General features: G+C 41.0%; 1 protein-coding gene across 6 annotated transcripts in view; it reads left to right on the forward strand.

The window, feature by feature from the left end:
- RB195_013995 (uncharacterized protein) overlaps positions 1–23,173 on the forward strand; it is a gene marked incomplete at both ends in the record, with an annotated part of 63,719 nt that overhangs the window by 38,883 nt on the left and 1,663 nt on the right. For all 6 annotated transcript variants that reach the window (XM_064204067.1, XM_064204066.1, XM_064204064.1 and 3 more), the window contains 52 exons: positions 1,188–1,262; positions 1,610–1,684; positions 2,136–2,210; positions 2,654–2,731; positions 2,864–2,935; positions 3,013–3,087; positions 3,165–3,242; positions 3,297–3,377; positions 3,739–3,813; positions 4,023–4,097; positions 4,156–4,230; positions 4,298–4,369; positions 4,491–4,565; positions 4,640–4,714; positions 4,815–4,886; positions 4,962–5,036; positions 5,130–5,177; positions 5,245–5,316; positions 5,393–5,467; positions 7,104–7,178; positions 8,532–8,606; positions 8,692–8,763; positions 9,840–9,914; positions 10,119–10,193; positions 11,074–11,148; positions 11,708–11,782; positions 12,068–12,142; positions 12,334–12,408; positions 12,674–12,748; positions 12,928–12,999; positions 13,099–13,173; positions 13,381–13,455; positions 13,573–13,647; positions 13,749–13,826; positions 13,886–13,966; positions 14,210–14,308; positions 14,389–14,478; positions 14,542–14,628; positions 15,938–16,009; positions 16,068–16,142; positions 16,608–16,685; positions 16,835–16,909; positions 16,966–17,061; positions 17,504–17,749; positions 17,807–17,890; positions 18,585–18,722; positions 18,956–19,072; positions 19,128–19,254; positions 19,326–19,438; positions 20,021–20,111; positions 20,181–20,287; positions 21,907–21,966. In XM_064204067.1, coding sequence (XP_064059943.1) covers positions 1,188–1,262; positions 1,610–1,684; positions 2,136–2,210; positions 2,654–2,731; positions 2,864–2,935; positions 3,013–3,087; positions 3,165–3,242; positions 3,297–3,377; positions 3,739–3,813; positions 4,023–4,097; positions 4,156–4,230; positions 4,298–4,369; positions 4,491–4,565; positions 4,640–4,714; positions 4,815–4,886; positions 4,962–5,036; positions 5,130–5,177; positions 5,245–5,316; positions 5,393–5,467; positions 7,104–7,178; positions 8,532–8,606; positions 8,692–8,763; positions 9,840–9,914; positions 10,119–10,193; positions 11,074–11,148; positions 11,708–11,782; positions 12,068–12,142; positions 12,334–12,408; positions 12,674–12,748; positions 12,928–12,999; positions 13,099–13,173; positions 13,381–13,455; positions 13,573–13,647; positions 13,749–13,826; positions 13,886–13,966; positions 14,210–14,308; positions 14,389–14,478; positions 14,542–14,628; positions 15,938–16,009; positions 16,068–16,142; positions 16,608–16,685; positions 16,835–16,909; positions 16,966–17,061; positions 17,504–17,749; positions 17,807–17,890; positions 18,585–18,722; positions 18,956–19,072; positions 19,128–19,254; positions 19,326–19,438; positions 20,021–20,111; positions 20,181–20,287; positions 21,907–21,966 — 4,356 coding nt within the window. The remainder of the gene's footprint in view (positions 1–1,187; positions 1,263–1,609; positions 1,685–2,135; positions 2,211–2,653; positions 2,732–2,863; positions 2,936–3,012; positions 3,088–3,164; positions 3,243–3,296; positions 3,378–3,738; positions 3,814–4,022; positions 4,098–4,155; positions 4,231–4,297; positions 4,370–4,490; positions 4,566–4,639; positions 4,715–4,814; positions 4,887–4,961; positions 5,037–5,129; positions 5,178–5,244; positions 5,317–5,392; positions 5,468–7,103; positions 7,179–8,531; positions 8,607–8,691; positions 8,764–9,839; positions 9,915–10,118; positions 10,194–11,073; positions 11,149–11,707; positions 11,783–12,067; positions 12,143–12,333; positions 12,409–12,673; positions 12,749–12,927; positions 13,000–13,098; positions 13,174–13,380; positions 13,456–13,572; positions 13,648–13,748; positions 13,827–13,885; positions 13,967–14,209; positions 14,309–14,388; positions 14,479–14,541; positions 14,629–15,937; positions 16,010–16,067; positions 16,143–16,607; positions 16,686–16,834; positions 16,910–16,965; positions 17,062–17,503; positions 17,750–17,806; positions 17,891–18,584; positions 18,723–18,955; positions 19,073–19,127; positions 19,255–19,325; positions 19,439–20,020; positions 20,112–20,180; positions 20,288–21,906; positions 21,967–23,173) is intronic.

The raw sequence follows: 23,173 nt of genomic DNA on the forward strand, positions 1-23,173 counted from the left end.
ATAGAGAAAAACGGAACTCTTTATTAGTATTTTCAAGTGGATTGTCACCAAGGCGACCAATTTTGCTTTGCTGACAATCTTTAGGAACGCGGTAGTTCACCAGTCCCGCTGGTCGCTGGAGACTGACCTTTAATAGACGAGTTTGTCGAAACGTCAGGCCAATAATAGAGTTTCACCTAAACCTCGTCAGCATAACAAGATAACATAAAAGCACTTCCAAATGCCGAGGTTTCAAGAAGAGAGGACTCGGAGATTGCTGCACCCTTTCTTGTCGCTTTTTGTCTTTTCTTCACTCCGTTATTCATGTTTTCTTCAGCCAAACAAGATCCGACCAACAGTCATTTCCAGCTTTTGCCCATGTAAATCGCTACAATTACATTTACATCACACCTGAATGCGGCAGATAACGCTTTTAGTGCAATGTCAGAAAAATTCAAAAATGTCAGAAAAAAGAAAAAACTCTCTTCCCAGTATTTTTTTTTGTTTCATTTTACTAACATCAACATTCCTGATCGAAATATTCACCGTCTGTGATCAATAATTATCAGTAAAATTCTCTGTTGAAAGTGTAATATAGTGTCAAAATGCTTTTAGAATACCCTCGGTGTTGCAGGTTTTTTCCATTCTGCGAAAATTTTGCAAAAAATGGTATCGAACTCTCAGCCGTTCCGCTTCATTACCATCATATATTAATATCCACTGTAGTACTATTTATTCATATTAACTATATTGTGTTAATTTATTTAAATTTATTTATTGAGCGTAAATTCGACTCTTTAATTCGACTCCTACCTTCGACGAGAGTGTGATTTTCAAGAGGGTCTTCTGTGTGGGGTCGTGTTCAGGAAGGGTTTTTTCCCACTGCACGCTTGACACTCAAAGAGAGGCTTTTATGGGGAAATCGTTCCAGCAGTTGGAGCAAATATTTCGAGTCAGAAACAGTAGCCAGGCGATCTCTTTTTCTATGACATAAACATATTACAGCCTTAAGAGTATCCTGTCCCCAATCTGGACTTTTTACTGCACTCTGAATCTAGTAAGACAAAAAAGAGCTACCCAGGCCATGTTCCTGCGTAGTAAGCTAGTATAAAACTCCTAGAAGTTTCGCCGAATGACTATTATATTCCATCGTCGTTTACCCTTCATCCTTCCATAAAAAAGTAGTTGTTTAAAAGTAACTTTTACAGCAAATTCTGGAAGCTCCACGGCCGGAAGTAGAGAAGACAACTACGACGAAAGTATCGGAAATCTATCACGCTGGCGTAAGGAAAATTGAAATTGAAATTTGAACCTACAATTTGCTCCAGAGGCTAAAACTTAGTGTTCTGATTGGAACTTAAGTTTGAGAAATTTGCACCTATGATTACATGGTGCTTTTATGTACATTTCTTTAACTTTAAAATTGTCCAACCTCGGATTCCGACTTTTTCTTACACTTCGTATTCTTCTAGTGCAAAAAAGCTTCGCAAATCGCTCTCATATCAATCTTAAAACTTCCGGAGTATACACATACACGTATACGGTTCTTTTGCCCTGTCACTACAGAATAGCATTCATTATTCTTTACTCTTTCAGCAGTACTGTAGTTATTTCAAAATAACCTTTGCAGCAAATTCTGAAAGCTCCTCAGCCGGAGGTGGAGAAGACCACAACAACAAAAGTGTTTGAAGTCTATCATGCTGGGGTAGGAATTTATATCATTGGAGCTCAAACTGATGGATTTAATGGAGATCAAAGCTCTCTTGATAAGTAACCATAATATCAACCAAACAATATGTGCTCTCTACTTTTTCAATTCCTCGTTTTACTACTCCAAGAAAAAGAAAGGGATTTTGTTCGAAAGTCATCTGAGTAATCAAACCAACTATTTCGGATCAAAAATAGGATGCAGGTTACTTTTTCATGACATAAAAATTTATTCAACCTGAAAATTTTCGTACTCTCCATTTACAAATTTTGCTGATCCCCAGACTTTATTGAAACAAAAAAAAACCCATGTCAATTCCATACTCCTCTTTAGTGGAGAAAATGAAAGATATATAATTTCAGGGTATAATTTTTATGATCTCTCAATACTGTATTCTTTTAGTAGTCCCTTCATTAGCATAGTACTTATTTAAAAAAGACTTTTTCAGCAAATTCTGGAAGCTCCTCGGCCGGAAATAGAGAAAACCAGTACGACAAAAGTGTCAGAAGTCTATCATGCTGGGGTAAGGATTTATGCTTCAGGAATTGAACCATCTGGACTTTTATACCAAACCTTCAAAAGTATGCAAATGAGACTATTAATCAGATGGAATGTGTCCCATGTTTTTTTTTAAATATTACCAGAAACAAAAAAGAAATTTTTGGTGTATAAACGTTTTTGGTAGTCACAACAAAAATTTCGGAACAGAAGCAGAGTGAGCAATTTACTTTTCCTTCCACAAAATAAACACCCGTCCAACCTCAAAATTGTTGTATTTCACATTTGGACATTTGCTGCACCATTGAGTCTATGAAAGAAAGATGAAGTCGTTGTCCAGATCACTTCCTTATTTCTGTTTAGCAGAAGAAAAAGTCGAAAACTTCCAGAGGAAAATTTGTATGATCCTTTTTGCTATCCTATTTTATTCTTTTATTAATGCAGCAGTTATGAAACTAACGTTTGCAGCAAATTCTGGAAGCTCCACAGCCGAAAGTTGAGACAACTACGACCACACACATCACCACCGAGGCCTATCATGCAGGAGTAAGTCTGACTATGACAAACAGATCTGAGAGAGACGAGATTTTTGACTCACACGAAATTAGTCGTTGGAAAAATTGTGAAGAAAAGGATAGTGATGTGTGGATTAAGTGAAAAATGGCATTTTTCTCCTAGGCTTATTACGAAGCACCACAACCAGAAGTGCAGACAACAACAAAAGAAAAGACTGAAAAGATGTACCAGGCTGTAAGCACTTTAAGAACATGGAAAATCATAAAGATTCCGAACTGTGGATTAACTGGTGCACAATACCTTTCTCTTAGGCTTACTACGAATCATCACCACAACCGGAAGTGCAAAGAACAACAAAAGAAAAGTCTGAGAAGATGTATCAAGCTGTAAGTGCACCAGGAACATAGAAAATTATAAAGAAAAGATCACAGGATGGAAATCAACTGAAGATTTTGCGTCTTAGGCCCGCTATGAATCAGCACCGCAACCAGAAGTGCAGAGACCAACAAAAACAGAAAAAACCGAAAAGATGTACCAAGCAGTAAGAAAATTTAGAGCACGTATAACTTTTTTAGCACTAATATTTTGTTTTCAGATAATTCCAGAAACTCCTCGAGCACCCGACGTTGAAATGGCTACGTTGACTTCGGAGGCTGTCGGGAAGGAACACGTAGCGGTGGGTCCTTGTCACCGTGCTTAAATGTATCATCCCACGAATCTGGGGCTTCAGGTGGGTTATGCCTATACGGAGTCTTAGATTGTGGGGAAGAGGGTGATTCCGGAATGCCGTTTCCTACTATGTCCGTTTACACTGATACAGGGACAGAATCACCCTCCTCCCCACATTCTACTACCCTGTGTAGGCATAAATCACCTGAAACGCGTATCACCCCAGATTCGTGGGATGATGCCTTTAAATAAGTCCTAGCAACCTCCTCTTGTATGACCTTTTGATACTCATGGATATTTAGTAGCTGTAATTGCAATGAAAAAAGAAAGAAGAAAAACATTTGTTTGCTTAACTGTGACCTTTTCAGGCGATTAAACAAACTCCGATCCCAGAAGTTCATAAGTCGACTCTCTCGGAAGCTTTATCCGTTGAGAATATTGCAGTGCGTTTTTACTTCCTACCTTAGTCTCAGTTTCTCAGCAGTGTTGGCGCACGATGCTATACAGTGCATGTATTTTGCTGTCAATTTTGCTATGGGACTATAGATTTCATTTAACTGTACAAAACATTTCCTGAAGATTATGATGTGATTATGATTATGATGATGTAATGATGTGCTCTCTGCATTCTTTGCCAGATCTCAAACTTTAGGCTATTCGCCAATCGCCAGCACCTGAAACCCTACGTGCGACGCTTACTCAAGGAGTTTCATTCGAAAATATAGCGGTGCAGTTATTACAGCTCCATCGTTATTCAATTCCAAAGAATGGTTGTATCATTTCAGGCGGTTCGGCAGCCTTTCACACCTGAAGTCCTAAAAGCTCACCTTTCTCGTGGAATCTCTGTAGAAAACATAGGAGTAAGGAAGTTTGACTCGTGGTCGTTTTTCCTTTGTATTCAAGTTAAAGTCTAAAGCAAATTGTTAGGCGGTTGGCCAAGTTGCACCCGAGATCCATCATTCGCACCTTTCTCGTGGAGCATCTGTAGAAGTTGTAGGAGTAAGACAATTTGACCGTATCTATTTTCCTCTTTGTCTCTACGCAGATTTTCTACCCTTTTTTTCTATGGTTTAAATTCTTCTTTTGTTCCCAATTCCGAAGCAGGACAACACCATTTCAGGCTGTGCGCCAGCCTCTTACATACGAAGTCCACCAAGCTCACCTTTCTCGTGGAGTATCTGTGGAAAACATAGGAGTAAGACATTCCGACTACATTTACGGTCACCATTTTTCGTTATCTTGTATTTGAAAGCAAAACTACTGTTTTAGGCGGTTCGGCACGCAGCGGCTCCTGAGATCCAGAGGAGTCACCTATCTCGTGGAGCATCTGTGGAAACTATAGGAGTAGGACAATTTGACCCTACTTATGATTTTTATCACTTATCACTTATGATTCCTTGGTCTTTGATTTCAGATCCTTCTATTTCAAAAACTTCTATTTCAGGCAGTTGGACAGGTTGCACCTGAAGTTCATCAGGCGCACCTTTCTCGCGGAGCATCGGTGGAAATCGTAGGAGTAAGATAGTTTATCTGGATTTGTATTCTTTTCTCTTAATTTTTCTTCAATTTAAGCAAAAATCTACTAGTTCAGGCGGTTCGTCATGCGGTCGCACCTGAGGTCTACAAGAGTCATCTTTCTCGTGGCGTATCTGTAGAAAATATAGGAGTAAGATAATTTAGCTCTCCTTACGGTTTTTTTCTTTCTTGGCAAAAATATGCTATTATATTTTGGGCGGTACGGCATGCCCCTGCTCCTGAGATCCAAAGGAGTCACCTTTCCCGTGGAGCATCTGTAGAAACTATTGGAGTAAGGCAATTCGAATTTGTGATTTTTTTCCTTCGTCATCAAATTCAAATCAAAATTATCGTCTCAGGCGGTTGGGCAGGTTGCCCCTGAAATTCACCACTCGCATCTTTCGCGTGGAGCATCTGTAGAAATCGTTGGAGTAAGACAGTTTGGCTGTATTCGTGGTCTTTTTTCCTGTTTTGTCTTCATTTTTGAACAAAAATGTATTATTATAGGCGGTTCGACACGCTGTCGCACCTGAGGTCTACAAAAGTCATCTTTCACGCGGTGTATCCGTAGAAAATATAGGCGTAAGAGATGATAACTATATTTCTGATCTCTTATTTCTCTTTTTTCTTCAGTGATGGTTCCTTGCACTCCTGAAAATAATATATTCACTTGAATCAAACATTCAAGTGAATATATTATTACTATTATTTATATTAGAGAAGTGAACATGGGCGCATATTTAAGTGTTTTTTAACAAAATCTGCACATAGTCCCTCAAGCTCTATCAAAACTATGTCGCAAATGATTACGAGAAAAAAAATCAACCGTTTTTATTCTGCTAAAACAGCTACTTGTCGAAGCATGACAATGAGCACTTGTTGAGCTGCATAATGAGTTGACCAATGTTGTTGTTCATCTGCACTATCGTTAGCTAACTGGGAAATCAAGGCAACATATGTTTGTCTTTTCATACACCCTATTATTCTACAGGAGGAGTTCGAACGTAGTCAAAAACAACACATAGGTCCGCCATCGTATGAACCGTGATACAAAAATGAACAGAGAAGCTGAGAGCATTGCGGTCACACAAACGAACCAGCTCTGTATCAAGAGATTTTGACGTACGGAGGAAGAAACTCTGAAATCTCTTTTCTGGTTCCTTCTAAAGTTCCTTTAATTTGTAGTTCTGTCGAGAGTTGGCTTCTGTAGCATCAATGTTAAGTCATAAATTCCGGTTTTTCGATCGATCTTTCACCATTCCTACCGTTTGATGGCTTTATGTAAGCAAATGAAGTGTTTGGATGACATGAGTTGGTGTGGGAGATGGGTGTAGTGGTAAAAGGTTCCGTTGCGCTTTCACGACTGATGCTTCAAGTCACCCTAAAGCAATCATCTCTCTCATCTCTCCATTACCCTTTGCAATTCTGAAGCTAATTTGAACGCGTTGGGATCTCCAAAAGGGATTGATCATCACCGAGCACTTTTTTCTGTTCTTTACCAATGCGAATGTTCGGAGTTAGCTTTAAAAAATGAATATGATGTGAACAGATTCAAAGAACAAACACGCAACGCCTTTTTATTATGTAAAGAATGGAACGCTTCAGAAGGCGACGCACTTGTGATTTTGTTTCCCTATGCCCTGACGAAGGCGACAGCGCCAAGAAGCTGGTTGTAAATCAAGATCGCCTAGTATTTTCGTCTACATCTCACTTGTCCATCAAACCCAATAATTATTGTTAAGCCTCTAACTTGGGCTGAGAATTGCCTGAAACGAAGTTGTTTTGAATTCAACGGCATAAACTCGCGGAGTACTGGAGCCCTGACAGTAGCGGAACTGCCGCAGTACTCTTTCAGCACCAGTGTCTTCTTTTCTGCAGGCGCGTAGCTTGAGCCCGGTCGAACACCTTCCTTGCTGGTTCTCCGACGAGAAACATCGATAGTCCTTAGATTGTGTTGATTCGCGATTCAGAAGGTTGGAATCGAACTGGTTTTTTTGTGTTCGAAATAGTAAACAGAAATACAGTAGTTTCCTGATGAGACCTCTGTACAGCTACACGAACGACAACTTAATAATTAACAACTGATTCGATAATTAACAAAGCCAAATGACAAATCCTTTCGAATGCGCCATTAGTACCTCTACATGTAGTTTTTCATTGCAAGGGAATTCTCGAAATTGATAGTGTACTCCCGGTCCAAAAATATTGCAATTTCCAGGCGATTCGTCAATCACCCGCTCCCGAGGCTCATAAGGCTACCGTCACCGCTGGCTCAAACATTGCAAATATAGCGGTTAGTGTTTCAAATTTACTCTCTTATTTACCCCTACTTGGCTCATGCCTAAAGTTTTTTTAGTCTCTTACATTTCTCTCAGTTAGCAGTACCTCCTTCTGTTTATTCATCCGAGGGTTCCAGACTGATTAGAGGAGAGAAGTGCATAGTGGGATAAGTGCAACAAATAAAACAGTGTTAAAGAACGTCCAGCTACAAGAGCCGATTTTTCTTTTCCACTAAGATGCACTCATCCAGATGCACCGTCTTTACAGAGCGTAACGCCTCAGCATATTTTTTCCTCATCAAAGAAATAGATTAAATTCGGGGCCAAATAAATTCTACGTCAGCGAACAGCAGGGGACAAACTTCGTTCACCTTCTCTGATTATCATCTGTAGCTCCTGCGCCATAAATCTGCATCATCCACTGCTAGGCTCCAAATTCAGCAATTGCTGAATGCTTTCCGTGAGAAGCTGGAAAATGCGATCTAAACTCGTAGGCTAGAAGTTTATTTACGAGATCGCTGTCGGAGATCTTATCAACAACTTGGAAAGTGTCATATAAAGAACAGAAATGCGGGATTAGAAGGTATGAATTAGGGAACCACGACACATCGAATGGCCTGTCACGTGCTTCTTCTATGAGACCACCCTTTTCGTGAAGAAACATCATCGCGTGGAATCAGACCACAGCTGCTTACCGATGGCGGTGTTTCCCGAACTTCTTAGCACCGCTCTTTCATAAAACAGCGCAGATCAATGTTCCGCAATTTCTCAATCTTGTATCGTTTCCGTTACTTTTACCTTCTTTTTCTGCTCTAAAATACAAAAACTGTGGAGCTGCCAAGTACTTTTATTTACATCACTTTCGACTAGACTAGTACTAGACGTACTAGACGTAACGAAAGGCGAATGAAAATCGAAGCAGCAGCTTTGCGAGAAAAGAAATTTGCGAAGCTTCTGGCCGGAGCTTTCTGGATGTAATATTAAAGAAAGATACATTGTCTTCTCGTCTTGGAGTTTTATGTGCACTTTGGTAGATCCATTAGTCTTTCCTTTTCCCAATAAAATTTATTGCCTGTACAGAAGAGCCAAATGTAGAATTCTCTCAACGACAAGTCACAACTTCATTTACAATAACAGAGTCCAAACAATGAGCTGTAAATAATCTTGTGACTTTTGAACTGAGTCTACGTCATACACCGTTTACTGTTACAATTCTTCGACGACATTTCTGAAGACGCGATTTCGTGCAGGGAAAAAAGTCCCCGTAAATGGTCGTAATGGAACGTAATTTGTGCCAAATTAGAACTTTTCGGTTTCTCGCAGTATCTCATCCGAATAGACGTGATTCTTTTCGCAGTGGATTTCAGGCGATACGTCGCACTTCTATGCCCGACACTCATCTAGCGAAGATTACCAGTGCGATTTCGTTGGAAAATATAGCGGTAACACCAATTTGTCGGCTAGAAACCCTGATTTTTTGCTCTAACTTCTTTGATATAGAACGAGGCGCACTGTTGTAAATTGCAGGCAATTAGTCGGACACCGATACCAGAGTCCTACTATGCTCGACTCACAAATACACCTTTAGAGAATGTTGCAGTGAGTCTGCGTTATGTTGTTCACATAATTTCCTTCTCTCTCCTCTTTTACGAATATTCCCATATGGGCACCATTTTTGAAATGATTGTTGCGACCAGCTGTCAATGTCATGTTTTTGTTTTTACAATGAAAAAGAACTCACACTTCTTTGATAAAAAAGTGTAAGTCACAGAGAGCCAAGAAGGTTTTGTGGAAAGGGTAGCTGCTCAAGCTCACTATCGGTGGTCGAAAAGTCGCTGCACAGCTATGTGGAACATTTGAACAAAAAATTAAAAATAAAAGGTTATCTTTCTCAAGCCTTTTTGGTCCATCGCAAGTGATATCTTAAAGGCAGCTTACCACGAACCTGGAGTGGTACGGATTTCAGGTGGAGTATGCGTAGACGGGGTCATAGATTATGGAGACCGCTCATCTTTCCCTGAATCACTACAAGCAGCCGGCCCCTGAATGCTGTTTTGTACGATGCCTTCTATTGTAGCGCGCCACACTTGCACGCGTAGCGTCCCTTACACCCTATCGGCGCAGTCCGAATAGATTTTCGACGAATCACAGTGCGGAGGCGGTGCAAGGGGTGGAGCGTTGCAATAGATGGCGTCGTACAAAATAGCATTCTGGAGGCGGTTGTTTGCAGTGATGCAAGGGGAGATGAGCGGAACTGCCCCCGTCTCCAAAATCTACGACCCCGTATACTGATACCCCACCTGAAATCCGTATCACCCCAGGTTCTTTTTAAGCTGCCTTTAAGTGACTTAAAACTGCAACTAACCCTGATATCTCTTTCGGCTACCAAAGCACTGACGAGGATAAGAAACAGATATGTACTAGCAGGTGTCTGTTTCCTCTTGTAGGCTTTTTTTCCTTGAAAAGCCATCGCTTACCCTTTCATATACGGGTTGTGAGATGAATGAAATGATGGTGAAAGTACAATCTGCAGAAGTGCGTCGAAAACTCAAAAATCAATTCTCATTAGAGAAACAACTCTGCACCACATGCATTGCATTGTTGGAGCGCAACAGTCGACCGATCATTCAACACCGCAAATTACGCTGCTCTCTCCATGAGTGGTTTAATCTCAGGCGATTCGCCGAACTCCAGCTCCAGAAGCAGGACATGCCACCAAAATTCCAGGATCGGCGGTGGGAAATATTGGTGTAAGTTCACTTCGTCTCTTTCATGCAGAGGAGGTTTCTGAATGATTGAATGGAATGAATGGATTGCTGTGGTCAAACGCCTCATGTAACTAAAGAGATTTAGTAGTTAGAGAGCTGTTCTGTAAGAAGGATAAGTTCCGATTTTGAAATGGTAATAATAAAAGCAGAAATTTCGCCAATGTCGATGAATATTGTCACTTTGAGACAATTCGGCAAACTCCAGCTCCAGAGACTGGATATGCTAGGACGACTGCGGGATCAGCGTTAGAAAATGTTGGCGTAAGTTTGTAACCCCTCTATAATTTATAATCTTTTTACGAAATAGCCTTTTTTCGAATGACTTCTGCTCCGAGCGAAGCTCCAAACCTGATTCGTTAATCGGATGAAACGCTACATTTCGTACTAATAAGATTGGATGATTTCACAACCTAGTCACAAACTTTATTTGTGTCGACTTCTTGAAATAAAACTGAAACAAGTAGTCACTTGTAGATGGTTTTTGATATGCTGTAGATTAACTTGATGTTGTCTCTTTGATAGTTCCTTGAGAATTGGTTCCAGTTAACCATAATTTCTGGGATGCAATCTGATGTATAATCCATAGTGAATGACGTTTTCGTGGCCTCGTTCAATGTGAAGCATTGTTCTTGTTGGAAGAAATCCTTCATTCTTGAAATGGCTTCCACTTCTGAGGCCTTTCGTGGATTCTCACAAATGTTTCACGATGTTTCAGCTGGTTCAACTGCTCCTTTCAACTTAGGCAGGAGTTTGCTGAAAATGCTCCTTTTTCCAAATCTAATATTCATAATTAACGAACCATACCAACTGAAGTGAAGAAAGTAGATAACTATTTGATAGTGGGAAAACACTTTTATAAAACTCGACAAAGAATTTCTAGTTGACTGGAAAAAGGAAAGTGAAGTTTGAAATACTGAACAAAATTATTGTACATTTCACCAACAAATTTATATTACACAATCCAATCCCATTCTGTTACCTTGCCTCTACGACTATTCGTTTGCAGAAAACGCAGAAGTACCTTGAGTTGATCATTCGCATAAATAAATGATAAAAGAAATTCAAAAATATAGGTGCAAAAATTTTGAACCAAACTTATCTATAAAAAGAAAATCAGAGCCATGAGTGGTTTTGATCTTAGGCGATTCGCCGAACTCCAGCTCCAGAAGCAGAACGAGCTACCACCATTCCAGGATCAGCGGTGGGGAATATTGGTGTGAGTTCACTTCTCCTCTCCTCAGAGGAGGTTTGTGAATGATTGAATGGTTTGAGTGGTCAGTGATATTCGACTGCCATGTATAACCAAAACAGAGATTTAACAATGTGGCAAACTGCAAGAAGATTACTCAAATCTTTACGAGCTTTTAAAGGCAGCGTATCACCAAAATTGATGTAGTACGGAACCCCCGCGGAACCTGAAGAGTTCTGGTTCGGCATGGGAACGGCATTTGTTCCTGCGTAAGACGTCCCCGTGTACATGCTCCGATCCCCAAGCTGAAGATAAATTATGTCTCCCTATTCAAGTAAGAACAATGAATAAGCTGCTGAGGGGATCGGAGCGTATACACTGGGAGTGTGTTTCAATGTACTCCGCAGGAACAAACACCTTCCCAAGCTGTTTTTATCACGACGATTAGGGGAATTTGAGCGGAGCCACTCCGAGTTCCGCAATCCACAGCCCTAACCCTAGGGGTTTCCGAACTACGTCAACTGTTAGGTACGCTGCCTTAAATAGAAACAAGTATACCGTTATCTACGATTAGCAACATTTTCAGACGATTCGCCACACTCGTGCTCCAGAAACGGGATATGCTAGGAAGTCACCAGGAACGGCGGTGGAGAACATTGGTGTAAGTTTGCTTTACACAAATTCCTATGCAGAATGATTTTTTTTTGCTTCAATGGCCATGAGCTTTGAACAGCACCTTTATCCAGAAAGATCATAAGGATGCTGGCTTTTTGCTACTTTTGGCTTCGATTCATCCTTCATCATCATCTTTTTCTCTCAACTCAACTCCTTTTCCTGTTTCTAACCCGAAAACCGAAGAATTAGAACTTTGGCTAGGAAGAGTTTTTTACGTAGAATCAACAGAAACAGAAATCTTATCACTGTCGATGAACAGTGTCAGTCTTAGGCAATTCGGCAAACTCCAGCTCCGGAGACCGGATATGCTAGGACAACAGCAGGATCAACTGTGGAGAATATTGGTGTAAGTCCTCTCTACCACTTTTGTGGAGATTGCTTTCTGAATGCTTAGTTCCGATGTCTGGATTCTGAGCTTAGCCATAGAAAGAAACTATGAAGCCATTTGAACTATAGCTGAGGAAAATATTTCGATTTTCAGCGACAACCAATAGAAATAGAAATCGTGGAATTTTTGATAGGGTCCCTCAATTTTAGGCAATTCGGCAAACTCCAGCACCGGAAAGGAGACGTGCTACGACCACGTCAGGAACAGCGGTGGAGAACATTGGTGTAAGTTTACTTTCCACCATTTTCTATGCTGAGTCCTCATTGTTCATGTGACTACTGCATAAAAAATGGTGGAAGGTTAACTTTCCCATTTTTGTTCAAGTTTACTGCTTTCCATTCCTGCTCTCTTTTCTTCCTACTCTAGGTTTGATCTTAAAAAGACGTGAAAATAGGCTTTTAACAATGGCTAGAGGATGCATTTCAATGTTCAGAAGCAACTATCAGGGACAGAAGCCTTAGAATTATCGTCAGATAGTGACAGTTTTAGGCAATTCGAACAACTCCAGCTCCAGAAACAGGATTTGCAAGGAAGACATCGGTATCGGCACTGGAAAATATTGGTGTAAGTTTGCTTTCCCTAGCGTTCATCCTGAGTTAATTCTAGACTCGTTACTTGTGAGGTTTGGGACCTATGCTTGCTCAGAAAATCGAACACTACAATAGAAACGTGTTCCGATCCCCGGAAATAGTTCTAGTGGTAGCTGAGATTTTACCAACATTGATGAGCAGTTTTACACCTAGGCAATTCGACAAACTCCAGTCCCAGAGACAGGCTCTGCTACTGTAACTAGATCAGCGTTAGAAAATATTGGTGTACGTTTGCTATTTCTCGAATTCTTTCCAGAATGCTCTTTAGGTGCAATCAGAACACACAGAAATTTTCCAATTGTCGGAAAGTGGTGCAGATTTCAGGCAATCCGCAGAACTCCGGCTCCAGAAACAGGACATGCTACTAAAATTCCAGGATCGGCGGTGGAGAATATTGGTGTAAGTTTACCTTTCACCTGCGCTGTCTACAGCTGATCACCGAGTGCTTATTTTTGACGTGAATTTTCACAAGTTTGAACAACACGTTAATCCAGAAAATCATGAAAGATGTTGACTATTTTCACTCGTTTTTTTTCTGCTTTTCCCGTTCTGCTTTGTGTGTCTTTTTATTGAGTTAATTATTTTTTATCTTTTTGTAATTTTCAGGCAATCCGACAATCCGAACCTGTCCATCCACATACTGCAACGAAAACGGACGGAGCAATGAAAGAAAATGTTGCTGTATGTGAATTGTACCGTGCTATTATAAGAAAGAACATTGAAAGAAATTGCTTTAGTCTTAGCTCTTGCTTTTATCTGTCAAGTTATATCTTTTTGCTGCGAAAAGTTCTTCTTCAGCAAATCAATCCAACAACCACTCAACCTGACAAACGAGAGTTCACGAGGTCGTCGTTGTCGATAGATAGGATTGATGTGAGTTTTGTTTCGTGTTTAAAATCATCTGAATTACTTCAACGTTTCTTGTTTTTAACTAAAATGTAAAGGAAACAAATATTCCATTCATTTCAATACAGGATATCGTTGTCCCCGAACGCGCCCCACACACTACAGCAGAGGTTTCGCAAACAGTTACAGCCGAAGGATTTATTCGCGTAAAAAATGCTTTCTGGACTTCCAAATTCTCGTCAACATCAAAACTTTTCTATTTAAGCACCTTGATCAAGACTTTACGCCAACTCAAGTCACCACAACGGAGAGGAGTGTTCGAGGTGGAGTCACTATGGAACAAGGGGTGAGAATAACCAGCATTACAAATACAGAAACCCATTAAAAGTATTGCCAGAGTTACCTGATTTCAAATGAGTGGAGGCGTCCGTATTTCTTTCGAGTTACGGTAAACTTGTAACATCTGACTGACACCAAACGAGCTATCCATCAGAATAAAACTTATTTATAGCATTTATTACTCGTCGTGTCAGCATAAAGCTGAAAGATATCTCTTAGTTTTTGATAACTTACTTCTTCATATTTTAAGGAAAGGGTCAGAAGAGAAGCCGAAGCAGTTGTCACCGTCACCGAAAAGACACGAGAACAAGATGCTGAAGAGCGACGACAACTTGAACAGCTCGAACAGGTATAAAAAGGATATTACGGAAAATATGAATTCGTAAACATCAGATACCGATTCTTCTGAGGTCCGCGCTTATGTTTCAGATGGAGAAAGAAGTTGAAGAACGTTTACGAAGAGGTCCAGAGGTTCAGAAACGAGTTACACAAACTACAAGTGCGGAGGGATGGGTTCAGGTGCGTTTAGTGTTTGCTCGTTGAAATGCTGTCAGTGTAAAATTTCATTTGTCCTTACTTTAGCGCGTTGAAGACGACGTAGCTAAGCCTCAAGTAGTGCAGACAACGAAGCGCATTGAGAAAGAAGTTACTGAAGATTCTAGATCCAAGGTATTTTCATTCGTCCGTACTTTGAACAAATAAACACCACTAAAAAGGCTAAAGGAACATCAAACCAAACTGCCCGAAGATGTGTTTGAAATGGATGTGTGTCTTCAACTGTTATCGTTATTGCTTGTGCAAGTGGAGCTTCAAGTGGAGCTGTGCTAGAATGCCTACATGAAAAGGGATTATGCCATGTTCCAGCCCCACTCCATAAAAGCTAAGGATCTCGTGCCGGGTGGGCAATGGTCACGACCGCCAGGGCCCGAAGAGACTCGCGCTACCAAGCCTCTGCTGCTGTGCGAACATATTATGAATAACGACAGCTTAGCGCGCTTACCAGTCGATCATAAAAAGAACTTCCTTCTTTTTCTCCTTTTCCACGGCCAGGCTGGTTTCTTGACAGGCAAAAGAAGACGAAGAAGAATGATGTTTACGCTATATGAGGCGGCAGTAGAATGTACTGTGCGAGCAGCGCGGAGCGACTGAAGTCTTTCACAAGATACGAAAAATCACAAAAACCGCTTTATTCGAACTTGAAGCGAACACGTTGGGTAGTTTACTGCTTATTCTGCGCTTCAAATTCTCTATAAACACAAAATCTGGGGTGAACATCACAGAATTTTGACTTCTTCATCTTTTCTGTCAATGCTTATGTATTCGAGAACGACGGCGAATGCAAAATGATATGAAAATTGTTTTTTTTTATTCAAAGCCAACTGCACAATTGAGGTTGTTGGTGATAAATGATAGATAAAGTTACCAGAACTACATTTCGGTCTTCTGTGCTTGTGGCAGCAATTCTTGTTGTGTGTGACAGTTCAAAACGTTTCCATAAACACCTCATTTTAACACGAATGGACAAACCGTCCACAGACTTACTCCACGATAGCATCGTCTTCTTTGAAAATGAATTAAATGGGTTATGTCCTAGCAAATTATTAGCTTTAGAGACAGTAAGGATTTTGAGCAATGGAGAACTTAGAAGAGCCAGTTAGAAAAAGAATAGAGTTTCTGTTCAAACGTTTAGCGCGTTTTTTCAGAACACTTTTTGCAACTCAACAAGAATTCCTAAAGTCATTATGCACAGATTAAACCATCGTTTACTCCTTCTGCCCTTCATTTCACTCACAAATCGTTCAGTTCGATATTTTTGTTAGAAAAAAAGGAGTCTTTTCTTTGAAACTTCTTTAGTTGTTTAATCTTTTGAAAGAAGGACAAGAAGAACTTTTCTGATCCATATCAAAAGTGTTTGAAACGATTGTGTTACGAGAATTGATTCAAACTATGCTATTCGCGTTCGGAATTGTTTTTACAGAGGCACATGGTCACTCCTGGAGAGACCATCGTTTCGACGACTAAGAAGGACGAAGAGGAGGAAGAGAGGAGGGCAAGTACCTCCCATTGCGTTTTTGAACTTGTAGCATTAAAAAAATATCGTTTTCCAGAAAATTGTCCAGTCACGCATACCTCAGAGAACAACTAAGGTTACCACTACAACAACCGCTGACGGCTTCGTTCAGGTAAAAAGAATGTATAAAATCCATTAAAACCTTAAAAGGGAACGTTGGTCAAGTAGAACGTGTCCCATTTTTTCCAAATGCTCAAAGCAGCCTCAGGAACGCCATACTGATCAGTTCTCTCGACAGAAGAACTCTTTACACCCATAAGATGGGCGAAATAATACCGCGTAAAACATAATTTCATTATTTTCGTGGATGTAAAAAGTTGCTTCGTTGAGTAATTTCATCGATGAAGTGCATCACGCACTTCCAGTTCGGTTTTCCTATGGATTTAAAAATGACGAAAAAAAGATGCTCGTGGAACCTCTGTTTCTTGGAAGTGTTGGGATTGGATTTCGCATTTCCGTCTTCTTGATTCTTTCCTAAAAATTCCCAACCGCCTCTTGTTGGTGCAAAAAACTCAGCATTGAAAATTTCTACAAAGGCTGAGTTTCAGTGAATTTACATCACAATCTTGTTCTTCAGCATTTGCACGATGAAATATCGCGGCCAACCGAAGTTACAACGAAAACTCGAAAAGAAGGAGAGGATGCACAGTTCAAAGTAACGTTTAATTTACTAGTAGTTAAGCAAATAATTCGAATAACAGCACATATAATGAAATTTTTACCACATTTCATAAAACTGTTGTTATTTCTCCCCTAATTAATCCGCTCTTTGAGAGAAAAATGAGAAAACTTGTTTACTTTCAGCGTACCGTAGAGATGCGAAGAGCAGAACCAACTACAGAGAAGACGACCACCACAACTACTACCTCTCTTGTACAAGTAGGCTGCTTTTCCTCCACAGCACGAAGATTCTAGGACACAAATTTTGTTTATAGACAGCCGCATCACGTCCATTACAGCCCACAACCAAAACGCAGAAAACCACAGAAGAGCGCGAGGAAAAAGAACGATACAGGGACAGCTTCATTGCTGTAAGTCTTCCAGAAAAGATGTTGACAAAAAGGTGACGGTTTGCCACGAGTCCGCCGGATCAAATGTTAACTCCGCATTCTACAATTGCAAGGACGAAAAGAAGTCAAATATTTGAATAACAGTAACAACACAGTCATAACATTTACATAACGAAATGTTTCTTCACGAGAACAGGTACTCGTCTATGTTAGGGAATGGGTTCGCAAGAAAGTGATAGGTGCACCAAGTCGATTAAACGATATATCATTTGGCAGATTTTAATATTGGGATCGAGATAAGCAGAGTTTAAAATAGTTCACTGATAATCTCGATGTCGATGGAGGGATTTTAAAAGATAATTAATGGAAACCTACTACCCTCTACGTTATCCTTTTGACCACATGTATATTCGCTGAGGGATTTCCTCCGGTAGGATGTGAACACAACTTTATCTTGTTCTAGGCATCGGAAGGGGAAGGATTCTGGACAGATGGCGCGTATACAACATCCCCTAGTCCACCGCCTATACCTAGCCATCTCTCAAGGACGTACACAGAACCACAGTTTATTAAATCCCTCCACAGGGAGTATACTGTAGACGAAGAAGGTAGTATTACCATTGAATGCACGCTAGTAGGAAATCCACGACCGAAAGTTCGATTCTTCCTTAACGACAGGGAGATTCGCAAGGAATCGAAATTTGTTGAAGTACGTTTATGCTAGCTTTTTATCAAACACTTCCTTCACAACTCCGCTGAGTTTCAGATTGTAACTTCTGGTGATACCTATTCTATTGTGATAAAGAAGGCGCGGCTAGAACATGCTGGATACTACAAAGTTGTCGCTGAGGTGCGTTCTGCTTCATCGTCCATCACATTTTCGCGTATTTCTCGTGGAGACGCGCAGTTGATCAATTTCACTCAATGAGAGAATCTGAAAAGAAGCTTTTCGTTCTCATTCGAACTAAGGATTTGTATTCCATACCGAATGTACGGAGTGTATGGAAGGGAATATTTCCCTTCCATACACTCCGTACATTCGGTTCTTAATATGTGTTTATAAGATTTAAGTTTTATCTTTAAAAAGCTTCTTAAACGTATGTGTACACCGGACAATAGCTTGTAAATGGTATAAGTCCCATCTCTGGATCACGTACTGACCTTGTAGTCCTCCCTGGTTACGTTCAACTGAAAGAGACTCGTTTGTGTTTTCAACGCAGTTACGCACATACAGGCAAGTCGCAGCAACTTTTTTTACTTTATAAGAGAAAGCACTTCAATGGGCAAATTATGTGCTGCCGATTCTGAAAAAAAGGGCTTCTCATAAAATCTGATACAATTGAAGATATCCGTGACAAATAAGCAGGAGAAAAAACTCAGAATCGCTGGCGAAGCTTTCGTCACATTACGCTGCAGGAATTATAGTGGGATTACCTGTGGAACACCAATATTTCGGCCACTTCTCTGTTTTTGAAGTGAAACAATGATTATAGCTACCGTCATAATAAACCAGAGTGTTTCATTGACTATATTAACGTTTCCAGAATGAACGAGGCAAGACTGAGTCATTAACCATGCTCCATGTTCGTCCACTGTCGCTGATACAACACCAACGAAGGAACGGCTTTACTGCTCCATCTCAGAAAATTACCGAGTACAAAACTCCAACTGAACACACCACGGTAAATGTTCTTTTCAAATGTCTTACTTTTGATCCCTTGCATACGAATAATTGTCGTTTCCACTATTCAAAGCATCATTATTTCTTGTTAGGCTTTCTTCTTGTTTTTGGTAGTTCTTTATCTTTTTTGTATAGTAGTCCGAGGATAGTGTTACGTACGCAGTTATGTTTCACCCTAACCACCTGAATGCATACGATTGTAGTCAATATCTTAAATTCCATCCTTGTTCAAAGGTGACGGAAGAGTTTGCAATGTTCGAATACGAGCAACGACGACCTCAGAAACACGAAACGAGCCGGCTTGTGACGCCTCCGCCTGCGAAGAGATTCCAAGCGCACAGGAAGGATGAGGTGACGCAGTTATATGTAGCCAATCGGAACTTGGCAGCCATCTTTTCCGTTTTAGGAGATGTTAGAACAGTACGACATTAACCAACGTCAACCTGCTGGTCATCCGCCTCACTTCACCCAAACGCTGGTGGCAGCAGTCGCAGCCGATGGTGAATCAGCTAGATTTGATGGAATTGTGACCGGTGAGGATTTTTTCTTTGCAAAGCCAATTATACAGAAACGCTGCTTTCTTCATATAAACAACTGTCTTAAGGCTGGCCAGCACCCACTGTTGAATGGACTAAGGATGGGGAGCCCTTCAGCAGAGATTCTCTTCCAGATGTTGAAATTAGCAATATCGGAGGAAGGGTTTCGTTGTCCTTCAAGGTAAGATTGCGGTTCAAATGCCAATTTTTACCTGGTCTTATCTGCACAAATTTTTATCTGAGGGGGGACTAACACTTCATGCAAAATTCACAGAATCTCGTCGGTTTCTCTTAACATCTTTTAAAATTACTTTTTCTGCCTTTGTTTAATGTATTTCATTCGGTAGCTTGGCCTTTTTTAACCCAATCAATAAATTTTTCGTTACTTAGTTTACCCTCGAACCTAAGTAACGTCCACCAGTAGAACAGGGTAACTTTTATCTGTAGTTGGGTGAAAACGACATGAAACACGGACGGTTGCGCAGGCGGCTGAGCTTGAACCGGTGCGGTAAAGCGTAGCGGGTGGGATCGTGCAGGAATCCTCGCTATCGCCACCCATCTCTGCAATTTGCCATGGCCCCACCTCGATTCTAACTGCAGTCTTCACTGCACCGCTTCGAGGGCGCAGCCGCTTACGCAACTGTCCGTGCTTCATGCCGTTTTGGCGCGACTATACGTTGTTATCAATTGCAATTGGTGGAATATTTGGATTTTCACCGAAAACGCTGAATACTGGGATAGAGTTTCTCCTAAATTTTTCCAGAGCTGTCATACTGTTCATAGTGGTAAGTACATGTGTACTGCCCGTAATGTCAGCGGAGTGGCAACCAGCAGTGCGCAATTGGTCGTCCGACGTATGTTTTAGATCACCCGACGAGATTTCTAGCACTTCTTCACCTATAGCAAATACTTCCAATTTTCAGCGAGAACCGTTGCTCCAGATTTTATCCAGAGATTGATCAGCGAAGAAAAGGTTGAAGGTGAGCAACTAAAATGGACAGTTCGAGTGACCGGCGATCCGTTACCGAAAGTGAGTCCTGTTTCTCTACGGAACGAATAAAAATATTCAAAAGACTGCATTTGGCTCAATGATTCTTACACGCATTTTTTTGAGCACTTACTTCATTTCTTCATTTTTTTCCACTATTACTTACTGTTAGTAGTCAGTAGCCCTGTATGCAAAATCTTGGTATCTTGTTGCTAAAGAATTTAAAGGAGCTCAGTAGGCAGGATTCGATAGCGGGATCGTTTGAGGTTTCTTTTGGGGAAGTTTCAGATTAGAAACAGAAATAGAATACCAATACTTTGTAGATAACTTGGCACAGTTTAAGTGTGTTTTATTAGGTATTTTTACTCCATATATATATATATATATATATATATATATATATATATATATATATATATATATATATATATCACATGTGTAGGCAGGCACATTTCACTTGACGGTTGGTTACGGTGGCGATCCCCTGCCCTTACCTTCTCCTCGAAGGACTCGGGCTGTCTTCCCAATCTCACATCCGCCGAGTGGATCCTAAGGATCTTGAATATTACACAATACAGCAATTGATAATTGATGGTTGAAGCCATACTACAATGTGGCTACACGAGTAAACAACAGCAACGGCTATGTATAGTTAGGTCAAAACGAAATGACGCACGAACAGTTGCACAAACGGCTGCGCTCGGAGCGGCGTGGTGGAGCGTAGCGGTTAAGATCGTGTAAGGATCCTTGCTACCGCCAGCCACCGATCTCTGCAGTTTGCCAAAGTCTCACCTTCGTTGCGCTCCACCGCACCTTCGATCGTAGCTGCTTGCGCAACTGTCCGTGCTTCATGTCGTTTTGAACCAACTATACAATGCAACACAAACAACACGACGACAAAATACACAATACCTAAAAGACAAATAATATGTCTAGTTACATGGTGTTCTGTCCCTACACGGCTTTATGGTACCGCGGATAATCCTCCTGAGGCGTGCAGGCGGCCAGCGCCCAAATGACTAATTTCTAGAGAGTCCGAAACACGATTCAAATCTAAATGCAAATTGAAAATCAAAGCGCAAAATGTGCAAACTCTTAGATGGGGACATGCGATGAGGTTGCAATCAAGAACCGGAATGTAAAGAGGCAGCTCTTACATACTGGCCGGCTGTGGGAGCTACTACAGTGGGAAGGTATCCGCAGCTATTTTTCGCAGGGCCAACTGCAGAAGTCGTGCGCAGGCATGACCGTCTTGTACTTCTCACACTGACCCATTTTCGTAACGGCAATTTCGTTGATTACTTTTTTCAGTCGATGATTGCCTGTGAACTTTCGTGGCTGAGTGTTAAAGAAAGTATTCTGTGGTCGATCTCACTCTAGAAACATCATGTGTTCGCGACACGTGTCTTTACTTAGCCCAGTCCTGTGTTGAATCCTGTGTAGTCTATTTGGCGAACGAATTTTTTCGACATACGATAACGACAGACCATTTTAAGGAGAATGATAATGATAGCATAAAGTTCAGGTAGTTCTGTATCTTTGTGCATGTTCTAAACACAAATCTTAGACTTCTCCATAGGATATAAAGAGCTCACAAACCATTTTGAGTAAAAATCACGAATGTCCCAAAGAGAACCGTTGCATTCATTCGGTAATTTCAGGTCACATGGTTACGCGACGGTATTGAGATTCCTGATTGCGAGGAAGTTCGAATAATCGATGTAAGTATTTGCTGGGACCTTTTTTTCAAGCATTTTCGTTATTCAAGCGTTGGGAACAGTTCGAAACATTATATTACCCACTACACATTTGCAGATGATACAAGACTATAGTCGGGTCAAAACGACATGAAGCACGGACATTTGCGCAAGCGGCTGCGCTCGAAGCGGAGCGGTGGAGCGTAGCGGTTGGGATCGTGTAAGGACCATCGCTGCCGTCAACCACCTCTGCAGTTCGCCATGGTCCCACCTCGATTCCAACCGCTGTCTCCACCGCACCGCTTCCAAACGCGGCCGCTTACGCAACGGTCCGTGGTTCATGTCGTTTTGACCCAACTATAGTTGTTTTGCAAAGCTGTACGAGCGTAAGAGTTCGTTAGTCGTTTGATCAGTGGCTGGTGATTAGTTGATTCGATTCGATTGTTTGAAGTGCAGAAAGGTCCACACATTCACAAAAAATGAAGGATGAATGCTATCGAAGACAGTTCTTCTTGTGATGAGGCTTTTTTTTACATTCAACTCCCCATTAGGTAAATTTCCTAAATTTGTTGCCTTAAAAGCAGAGTAGAGAGAAGTATTTGATGTTGACTTTCTTCTTTCCGAATTCCAAACTTTCACTGCACCATCAATATTTACAAACATCGACTATCGTTTACATCGACCGTACATGGCTTCGTTTTACTCAAAATTAAGCGCTTCGTTCTACTCAAAATGAAGCAATGTGCAATCTTTTTTGTTACTTGTGAAGATGTAAAGAGTTGTGTCGTCGGTTTAAAGGCATCACCCCACGAATCTGAGGTGGTGCAGATTTCAGGTGGAGTATTCGTATACGGGATGGGAGACTACGGAGAGGGAGGTGATTCCGTCCATTTCTTGCTAATTGCCGTAAAAAACGGCCCGGAAGATGCGGCGCCGCACAAGACTGGCGCGCTCCAATCGAACCTCTTGTACAAAATGGTGCGCCAAAACGAATGAAGCCGTATCTTCCGGGCTGTTTCTTACGGCAATTAGGAAGAAATGGGCGGAATCACCCCCCTCTCCGTAGTCTCCCATCTTGTATACGAATACTCCACCTGAAATCTGCACCACCTCAGATTCGTGGGGTGATGCCTTTAACTGGTCAATTTGGCGCTCCTAATCCATATGACTTCTTGATTTTTAAGGGTTTTCCGGGCCTTCAGTGTGATGCTCAAGAACTCTGGAACATTAA

This window comes from Necator americanus, chromosome V (assembly GCF_031761385.1).
Source record: "Necator americanus strain Aroian chromosome V, whole genome shotgun sequence".
Taxonomy (NCBI): Eukaryota; Metazoa; Nematoda; class Chromadorea; order Rhabditida; family Ancylostomatidae; genus Necator; species Necator americanus.